The following is an 11,000-nucleotide window of genomic DNA, read 5'->3' as shown; positions in this document are numbered from 1 at the left end:
CGGGTGCCAACAAAGCTAGATTAGTCAGGATTGGCCAGCCGTTGACTCTGATCGAATTTTAAGGTGGAGCTGGTGCCATTGGAAGCTCCATGAAATTCTATTTCCATCCATATAAAGGGCCTGTTCGCTTCAGCTTATAAGCGGGCTGAAAAGCTGAAATGGCTGATTTGTTGTGAGAGAAAAATACTGTTTTGTGGCTAATAAGCCGGCTGAATAAGCTAAAGCGAACAGGCCGAAAGAACGCCCAAAACAGACACCGTATGCGACCTTGGCATCATTTTTAGTATGTGTTGCTCCTGGACTCCGAGACGGGCTCGAACTTGAGTTGCTTTGGGCCTCCACCTCGGGGACTCGAACCGAATTATCCTTAGGCCTCCTTCTTGACTTGGACACCCTTGCTGGCCTCCTTCCCCTCTATACCAAGTGCCAAACATGGTCGTATGCATGGGTGTCATGTCCTCATCACCATCCCACTCAATTCTCTCCCTCTCTCACTGACAAGCAGGTCCCGCTGGTCAGCCCCTTCTTCTTCCTTCCGTTGACCAATCCACCCCATGGCGGAGCTCTCGCCCACGGCAGAGCCCGCGCCCGCAGTGGCGGTTGTGCCCAGTGGAGCTCGCGCCCACAACGGAGCCCACACGCGATGGAGCTTCCTCTGGCGGCTCGCGCTCGCCGACTTCCTCTACTGCTGCTCGTGTATGGGAGGGAGAGAGGCTCGCCGGATGTGTGGAGGTCAACTGCCGGAGGTCTCGCTCGCCGGATGTAGGGAGGCTAGCCACCAGAGGTCGCCTGTCTCACTGCTACAGGGTCTGAGAGAGGAGGAGATGGGGCCTCGCCGGAGAGGGGATGGGGGCTCGCCAGAGTAAGGAGAGGGGCCGCGCTGCCAAGGTTGGTGTCACTCACCTACCGCCGAAGTCGGTGAGGATGGAGGTGGCACGACTGGAGCCGGTGCTGCTCGCCGTTGGGTCTGTGGGTACGGAGATGTGAACAGAAAAGAAGAAAAAAAAGAACGAACCGGTATCTTTCATAATCGTGGCAGGTGGGTAATTTTTTACTCCAAAAGCAGCTGAAATCAGGGGAAGGTGCTTTTGATTTTGTACTAGAGAAAAACAGCTTTTGGCCTAAAGCATCTATGGTTTTTAGGCTCTTTAGTTGGCTTTTGGTTTTTGCAAAAGTAAAAGTAGGTTGGAAAGCCCAGCCAAAGGGAGTCTTGAAACTGCTGGTTGATTAAAAAAATATGGATTTTTACGCAAAACGTGCTTGACGGTTGGAAGAAAAACATTAATATTAGTTAGGTAAAGAAGTAATTTTCTCTCTCTCTCCTCTCCCGTGAACTTCATCCTTCGTGGAAGTTGGTTGCCCAATCTTTCCTGCCAAGCGCCAATGGACAGTCTCGATGAAGGGAAGGAGTGTCTGCCACCGCACCCGGGAAGGCCCAAGCTGTCAAGCTCAACGCCGGGGACGTGGTGCTCCTCTCCTCGCCGTCGAGTTTCACACCAGGATGTCGTGCTCCTCTCCTCATCGAAGACCAAAACCGTCGGTGCCATCCCCACCCATAGCCCCCTCCCCTCGCTGCTGAGTCAGCACCGGCAACGCCCTCTCCTTCCATACCGGATTTAGGGATTGGAAAGAGCATCTCGACGCTGGCCATGAATCCGGCCTGAATCGATCTCCCCTTTCCCAAGCGGTGGAAACGAAGATGGGAGGAGTTACCACTGAAGATGCGCATAGAGAGCTTCTCCAATCCATTACCACAACGACACTCGACATACTCATGGATCTGGACTATCTGTAACTTTTTAGCTAGCTACATGGGCTGACATAGACAAGTGCAAAATATGCAAAATATCAAATTTATATACCTATTAAAAATACTTTCGTGATGCGTCCAAAAACTAACAAATGGATCCCCTCTAAAGACTTTCTTCTCATCCCTTTCCCTCCCAATATTGTTACCCGCAACCCGTTACTGTTAGGAAACTGATTTCGCTCTTTTTTTTCTCCTCACACAAGCATCCGTTGTAACTCAAATTTAGTATGATAATAGATGCTTGCTTGTTCTTTTTATTCATAATTTTGTTACAATGTTTCATATGTATTTACTGGTGTTTTTTTCAACGGAGGTACGGAAGCATGGGAACCTGCGGGAGTACAGGAAGTGTTCTCCTTGGGCTCTAATTTCCTTGACGCTTTATCAATCCAAAATGGAAAGATCCGCTATGATCACTGGACCCGACTCAGGCTCCAACAATTTATCCAAACCAAATCCAACTTAAAAAAACTACCCAGCGCGTCTATCACCGCGAGTCGAAGAAAGCCTGATAGACAAAAAAAAAACTAGCGAGGTTTTTAGAAAGTGAGTTCAATGGTTTTGAGTTTAAAATTAGATATAGTCCAAAGTTGCATTTGTTATTTGCAACAGCATAGATCCTATAACAAGCAAGTCGACCAATTATATGTAAATTGAATACATTGCATATTTTTATATATCTTATAAAATAGTCCGTTCCTAACAAAAACATAAATGAGATTATCTATACTATGAAGAGTGAAAAAATTGAGGATAATTTATACCAAGAATTATACTCACATACCCCTCATCAAGTACACACGTGTCAAGGAAAAACAAGGTAAAAAGGACAACGAAAAAAATACACGCATGTCAAGAAAAAACAAGGTAAAATGGATGACGAAAGGGAGGAGGAGATTGAATATCCCAGCATCCGGTGCATATTGCGGCTCTAGCGTGTCTAATATTTATAATTTTTTATCACCGCATGTTTGTTTACCTGCTGTGCCCACCTACAACGTGTTCTAGTCCTGGGCACAAATAGCTCGTGTACCCATTCCACATTCATCCCTTCCCGTCGCAACAACGGCTTCATGGATCTCAAACCCCCAATCCAATGATCCGTCCAAATGTTGAGAGAATCCTGTAGCGGATGATTCCAGGTTCACGTTGGTTTGGTGGTTGCTGAGAGAATCGCTTCCGGTAGAAGCAAACCAAAATTAGGATGTTTGGAAGGTTGGTTGGATTAAATTGACTAGAATCCTATCCAGAATCGTATACAAACACGGCCCATTAGTCGTAAACAAAATTGTACGGATTCTCTAATGTGCTGAAACAATTAAGGTCACCAGCTGACTTCCCCTCGCTATCCATTGTCCAACTAACCGCTGCTGAAGAATTAGCTTTCTCAACGCATGGCAAGTTGGCCTAGCTGCATTTTTAACCCAAATAAGGTCCAATTCCGGTTTAAGATGAGAAATAGGCAGGTCAACACATTCATCCCAAAAAAGTACCCTGAGACATTTTAGGATTAAGAAAAGTATTTTATAAACAGATCCATGCTCCATATAGTCAAAATAAATCTTCATCGCAAGTCACTACATACAACAGATGGGTTTGTGCAGTTTGCCATAGAATTTTCACAGCTACGGAATCTCCAAAAAAAGCCATCAATTGGCACGTAAGTGCTCAACACATTCATCCCAAAAAGAACAAAATAGCCTCCCATGTGACAGCAACTACTAAATTAGGATCCTAAAAGATCTTGAATCGACATATCATGTGGCCCTGCAAAGACAAAGTAAAAGTTGAAATAGAGCAATAATGAAACAAGTTTGAAACTAGTGAAGTCATTGCAGTCCATATGAGCTTATCCATTGATACTTGAGTTTCTATACCTCTACCATTCTCTTTGTGATGCATAAAGCATCTAAATTTGTTATTTAGCAAGTAGTAATGAATAAGAGCACTATACTGCAAGGGTTTTCAGCAACAAACTCCGATTTATTTGGCACTTCCTCGTTGATCTTTCGCATCTTGTCAACAAACTTATATGTCGTTTTGAACTTTTGGTTGAATCACCTTTTTCCTTTAGGCATGTAACAAGAAGCGCGTCTTCATCTGGTTGAAAATCAGGTTGGACATTTATAAATCACACAAAATACTCGTAGATACTTTGATCTTGTCTTCTAGTTGCTTTACCAACGCAAAAGTGCCTTATCCACCGTACTGATAGACAAACTACATTCCGGAAAATTCGCAGATTCAGAAATTTGCGAGATAGAAACTTATAGTAGAGCACATTCAATTTTGGGTTTTCAATGGGGCTCCTTCCTTTTTTTTTTGTCTTTACATAGTCCATACCTTGCTTCCCTCGTCCAACGCTCCATAATATAATGGTTTGGCAATAACTTTGATCTTGTCAAGAACTTCCAAATCATACAAAACAGCTTGATCCTTTTAAACTGCTCACGTTGGTCATGACAAAAGTGTAGCTGAGATTCATTAGCCCTCAAATTTGAGGACCAACCAAGTTATGTACAACTTTAGGTCTAATTCCTAATGTGACTTAGTTTCAAAATCTTGCATATTTTGAAATATTCCCTTTGTGATGACATCAAATACTAGAAAATTTTAGGCAAGTGGGAATATGATACTGGCTGCAGTGCTGGTCCAAGGCCAAAAGAATATGAAAAGTGATACATTAAAAGTGCAAACACACTTGAGTTTTCATTACGCTTGGATCAGCTCTTGGCCTAGCCAATTCGTGGATTTCGCCTCTGATGATTGTGTACGAGCGTTAGATCAATCACTTCATAGTCATAATTTCGTGCTACTTGATCTAATGAAAACCGACTGGACGGCCATTCGGCGCCTAAGGGCACGTTTGGTTACAGATAGAGTTTTGCTTGACCTCGTTTTGCCAGACCTCACATGCCCCTAGGCAGCCTGTCAACCAAACCAAACTCATTTGCTGCTCCGACTTCTGTGCGAGCAAGGGGAGGCTTGCCACCGGATCCAAATGCCCCCTAAATCACGTCGCGCAGTGCAGACAGACGCTCTGTTCTGTCCTCGAACTGGGCCTTATTTGGGCTGAAAACTGGGCTAATTTTGCTGTGCTAGTTCTTCGGCAGCCAACCGTTTGGATGGGGGTAACGATGGGCCTTATAATGGAAGACAGCTATCCGGGAGCGGGCTCCAGCACGTTCAGGCTATCAGCGCCGCAGCTAACAAGGATCCCCGAAACCCCTGTCGCTCTGCCGCCGCCGCCGTCGCCGTTGCCCCATCTCTCTTGTGAACACCGGGCGAAGCGAAGCACGCCGCCCGAAGGGAATCCGTCGCCCATCTGCTTGGGGGCTTCGTTGGTAAGTAGCCCTAGCCTTCTTGGATGGATGGATTGCTCCAACATTTCTCCCCCAGTCTCGTTCCCTTCCTCGAGCAATCCCTAGATTGTTTTCTTGCGGATTTGTTCACTGTGTGGTCGAATGCTAATCGGTAGCAGTAGATTTAACCCCGTCAATTTTTTTCTGAGGTTTAGAATGAACTGAACCCCGTGCCCCTTGTTGAGTCGGATTTGCATCCTGTGACATCAGTGGAACGAAGCCGGGGATGAACAATACGCATTTGCCAAATTTCGTTTTGCCATGTATGGTCGCTTGTATTTTCGGGGAGTTTCGGTGACGAGTTGATCTGGTGCTAAGCAAGGACTGATCTGTACTTAGACCCCACACATTTTGCGCCACATGCAATTTATGACATGGATTTTGCAATGTGAATGCAAGAGATCACGAAAAAGAGGATAATCTGTGACAAAAGTTGTGAACATCTATTTATGTGTTGCAGATTACAACATAGGTATGCATACCCTTGAAGTTGTGGAGGGAAGGGGAGAAATTCACTTCATGTTCAGTTTTATAGTTTGTGATAGCCAGACCTGTGTAATAGGTGGTTGAAAATGGAAGAAGTCTACATAACCCCCCAAACTATTACAACTAGACTACTTCACCCCCCAAACTATAAAACTGGGTATTTGACTCCCTCAACCTTGCAAAACCGTTTATTTAGCCCCTTTCCCTGATTTTGCGTAGTGATTTTAGTAGGTGGACAGCAACACTGAGGTGGATCGGCAGACATGTGGGTCCAGCTGTAAGTAGGCATGGTAGCAACTCTGTTTCGTTCCCAACTCCGCCGCCAGTCGCCGGAGACATTTCGCATTCGCCCTGCCATCCAACTGTGGAGCTTGGCCGCTGTCGCCGCCCTGCGGACGCCCGTCCCCTGCAGCTAGCACGGGGAAGGCGGTCAAATGGTGTCAAGGACGGGCTTCATGTTGAGCCGCAGGGTCTCGTCCTGCGCTCTCGCGTGCGGTGAGGAGCGTGAGGAGCCGGAGGTCAACGGCCGCAGCGGGTTCACGGTGTGCAGGCGAGCTGTGCTTGGACATGTATTGTGCAGTCCGGTTGAGTACATTCTCCTTAAGTCGATGTGGAGACTCTAGAATCCAATACCATACCGCCCAGATTGAGCTTCTGAATGCTGGAACCGAGATCTCGTAACCCAAATCGAGTTTCTTAGTGCTCCAATTGAGATCCTGTCACCCAAATTGAGGTCCTTAGTGTTACAATTGAGATCCCCATCAGCTTTCCAACGCACAAACTGAATTTTGGCTTGCACAAATAGTCACCGACCTGAATCCCGTGGAGGAGAACCAAACCATGTCTGAGTACACGCAGCTGCTGTGCACGGCCATGGAGGCATGGAGGCACAGAGCTCGGAGAGTCTGCTGAGCTTGGTGCACAGAGACGACGCCACGACGCCGGCGCAAGCGCAAGGTCCACTCGTCCCGCATTGTCTCAAAGGGCCACGGGGCGAACTCGCCCGTCAGAGCAGGGGCGGATGCAGTGTGTCTCGAACGGTTGGCAGATCGAGTCTGGGGAAGGAAAGGAACGGCCTGGAGTTAGACATGCCCGCTTACAAGTGGGCCCCACATGGCGGCTGGTCCACCTCAACGTTTCTGTCCACCTCAGCAGGCCACGTGGCTAAAACCACTATGCAAAACCAGGGAAAGGGGCTAAATAAACGGTTTTGCGAAGTTGAGGGAGTCAAATACCCGGTTTTATAGTTTGGGGGGTGAAGTAGTTTAGTTGTAATAGTTTGGGGGGTTATGTAGACTTATTCCGTTGAAAATGAGTTGCTGACTCAGACTGTATATTCACAGCTGACTGTTAAAAGGGTTTTTTAGTTGCATTAGTTGACTAGGTTTCCACCTGAAGCAGGTAATTTAGCCCTAGTTCTCTATCACAATGTTTCGCAAGTTCTGTCTTGTTTCTGGGTTACATACTAAAGTATTCCTGTTCTTGGTAAATGGAAATGGGGTCAAGCCTCACCTCAAAAAAAATGAATAAAACATAGGTCTGTATCTTTGTTGATTTTGTACTGAGCACTTTCTGTACTTAGTAACGAGTGCAGAATTTATCTATGTGCAGGTCGATTTTCATCAGGAAAGTTGTACCATTAGTTGAGGAAGTGGTTCGAGAAAATGCCTATGTGTTTATGGATCAAAGGAAATTGAGTCAAGATATATCAAAGCACCTACAGTAGGCAGAATTGTCAAACCTTGCTGCACTATCTCTGCGTACTGCTGCCAACTTAACCACCTCAATTTAAGGTAAAGGGGAAGGCATTGAACCATCATGGTTCCTTGGTTCATCTTGCGACAGGTGTCGCCAACTTAATATCAATATTGGCATTGTGAACAAGTCCTAACAGGCTGGCGCTGAAAAAAATGTTATCCATGCCCTAAGCTTTTGCTTGTTGAGATAAATCACACTGCCCTTCCTTCCCGACATCGTCATGACACTACCAGATGATGTGCTTATTGATATCTTTCTCCTCCTCCCTCCACACCCCTCTTGCCTCCTTCGAGCGTCTCTTGTCTGCAAGCATTGGCACTCCCTCATACTTGACAATCGCTTCCTTCACCGCTTTCAGGCACTCCATGGATTACCAGTACTTGGTGTCTTCACGAACTCCACTCGCATCCCCCGGTTTCTCCCTGTCGGGGATCCTCCTAACCGTGTGGCAGCAGCATCTTTCTCTCTACCAGACATCCACTGGCATGTCCTTGGCTGCCGCCACAGCCATATCCTTCTCATTGGTTCAACTTGGAATCAGCTCCTTGTGTGGAACCCTATAAATGGCCATGAGCGCCTCATATCAGCCCCACCTGATGTGGATCCTCGTTTTAATTATGGGCATGTGCCTGAAAGCAACGCTGCTGTGGTTTGCGCAGCGAACCATGCTGACCATGGTTATTGCCACTCTTGTCCTTTCTTCGTAATATGGGTTTTCACCACCACGCACTATGCCTATGCCACTAGATACTCATCAGAAAGTCGCAGTTGGGAGATGATGGCATCTTCACCAATACCATCTGATGTTGATTTCAGGCCTAGCATCCTTGTCAGGAACATCTTGTATTGGCCGCTCAAGTCAAAGTATATCCTTGCGTTCGAGTTGGTGACACATAGGTTATACCATATTGAGTGTCCACCAGAGACGCATGATATATACAGGAGGAATGTCCATATGATGAAAACAGAGGATGGTGGGCTTGGCCTTGCTGCTGTGACAAAGTTTAACCTGCGCCTGTGGGCCTGGGATACTGATGTTAAGGGTGTTACAGGATGGGTGCTGCGCAGGATCATTGAGTTGGATAAATTTCTCCCATTGGAACTGTCGTCTCTGCCTTCTATGGATAATCGTCCATGTGGAAGGCCTCCTGTCAGGATATTGGGTCTCGTTGAGGATGATGATTTGGTTTTTATATGGACAAAAACTGGGGTCTTTACGGTCCAGCTGAAGACAATGAAGCACAAAAAAGTGTTTGAGGCTGATGTCTCTGCAAGTGTTTATCCCTACACAGGTTTTCGCATTGCAGGTGCTTACAGTCTATGCCCTGTTTTCTGTTTCATCTTGCATGCACCTTGATGAATTTTTTGTGAAGTTCGGAATAGACTACTTTTCTGTTTGTAACTTTGAATTGGGTAGTTGAAGTAGAACTATACATATTATATTGAATATACTGTTTCTTTCCATGGTTAGATAGGTTGGAATGTTACTTATATGTCCTAGAATATGTTCATGTTTTGAACATGTAAGTTTGTTATTTATATTCTATGACTTATACTCCCTTTGCCTTAAGATATAGTTGTTTTGTACATTAAGCCGTTGGCTGAGTCTTCAAATTACTACTCAACTTCTAATTTCTACTTGAAATGTGTTATACATCGAAACAGATGGATATTCATAATCAATTTAGTAATACTGGATCTGTATGACCAATGAGAACTTAACAGTTTTATTTTTGTTCCTTGTATATATGGTACAATGATGGAAAGAATAACTGCAAATATTGTATCCAGAGAAGAAACATTGTCAGGTTATTTATTTTAAGTTTGTGATGTGAACCATTTTAATGATGGGCCATCTTGTTTTCACCCCTGTTATATGATAAGTGATTATACAATTGATAGGATATAGTTGTTGCCCGTAGAGTTTGTGGACTAATTGACTAAAGATTGCATGGTCCTGTCATCATCAGTGACATCTGCAATCTGCGTTTAAGATTGCTTCCATCTTTGAGTTTGAAGTTATTAATTTTTGTTACCAAGTTAAGGAAAAATGCATGGTTTAGCAGTAAAATATTGAGGGAATTCCTTATTTGACACTGGAAGATGAGTTAATTCCTTTCTTGACGCTGAAAATTTTTCCCTTCCTAATATGACACCAACTTCTAACTTTCGTTCCTTATTTGATATTTCCGTCACTTGTGTTAGTTAAGTCAGGTGAAACAATCTTCAAATCACCTCCAAAAATCATGAAACTTTTTGTAGTGATATAACAAATGAATATGAACCCATATTTATTAAAAGGACACAGATACCTTTATGGTTTTAAAATTAAAATTCACCAATTTATAAGTTATCTGAATTTCTATGGCACCAAAGCACTTTTAAAAATTATAAGAAAATAACTAGTATTTCTCACATCAGATGCTTGAACTTATTAAATTATTTCCTAGCAAAACTTACATAGAGTTATAATGAACCGTAAATTATTAAATTGGTTATTGCGCTGAAGTAAAATTTATCTTTTAATGTTCTCTACCTGCGAGTTCTGTTACAGCAAAATCATTACTTCATATGCACATTATTGCTCACTTCCTGTGAAGGTTTGGTGGCATCTAAACACATGTTTATCTGTTCTGTGCTGATAGGTGCCGTGGCACATGATGGTGGAAATGTTGCAGCTGAATAAATAGTAAGATAGTATCTGCCGGCTTCCTTTGGTCAACTAATCAGCAGATAAAATCAGATGACATCTGCTGACTCCCGTTTGCCGTTCATGCCTAGATAATAAGCAGTGAGACTGACATAATGCAATCCAATAGGTGCCAATAGGGCACCTTTGTTTCGTATATTCTGCTATGATTGTGATGTATCTATCTTATATGTAACAACTCGTATCGATCATTTGGTGTGAGGTCTTAACTGTTTAACGCTACCTTGTACTCATGTGGCTGTCATGTCGAATTATTTGAATGCTTGTGTTGTTGCGAGTGATGTGAATATTCATGGGTATACTCTGTTGGGCTGCATTGCACCAGTCTACTCTGTTTGTGAGTAGATGTGGACCTAGGTATGACGCATGGTATAACCATGGTGGAAAAATGTCTGTGTTGTTGCTTACGCTGGTATTGTAACATACTTTGACATATAATATGCTATTAGCTGGTTCTTGCTCCCTATAAATTGGTAGTCCTCTCTCCTCTCTGAGCCTGACATGGGAATCTTGCATTGTATAACTGAACTTACCCTATAGAATATGCAAGTATTTCTCTAACTAGATTTCACATTGTAGCACATTATAACACCAGCACAACAAATAAACCCTGAATGTCAAGCAAGAGGTGACATGCCTGCGGGATGGAGTTACACGGTGGTCTTGTTAATCTCAGCCTGATCAATCCAATTGATGGCGCCTGGACACTGACATACTGAATCGGATTTTCAAACCGGAACATGTTGGTACTGTTGAGCGTATTCCAATTAGTCTAGCCTTGCATTATGATTGCAAAAGGTACTTTCAGGTTCAAGTCGGCATACAAATTGGGTGTTGCCATCCGAGATCGAGATGAAAAGCTGAATAGAAACGC

At 44.1% G+C, this 11,000-nt stretch overlaps 1 protein-coding gene across 1 annotated transcript; it reads left to right on the top strand.

The window, feature by feature from the left end:
• The first annotated feature begins 7,306 nt into the window (after window positions 1–7,306).
• On the top strand, window positions 7,307–10,425 carry LOC101776469. The gene is made up of 3 exons (XM_012848704.3): window positions 7,307–7,451; window positions 8,233–8,723; window positions 10,062–10,425. The coding sequence occupies exons 2-3, from the start codon at window positions 8,372–8,374 to the stop codon at window positions 10,100–10,102; spliced, it is 393 nt and encodes a 130-aa protein (XP_012704158.1). The 5' UTR covers window positions 7,307–7,451; window positions 8,233–8,371; the 3' UTR covers window positions 10,103–10,425.
• The last annotated feature ends 575 nt before the right edge of the window (window positions 10,426–11,000 follow it).

Source organism: Setaria italica, chromosome IX (genome assembly GCF_000263155.2).
Source record: "Setaria italica strain Yugu1 chromosome IX, Setaria_italica_v2.0, whole genome shotgun sequence".
NCBI lineage: Eukaryota > Viridiplantae > Streptophyta > Magnoliopsida > Poales > Poaceae > Setaria > Setaria italica.
Note: the sequence above shows the minus strand (reverse complement) of the source record. Positions and strands in the feature narration are given on the sequence as shown.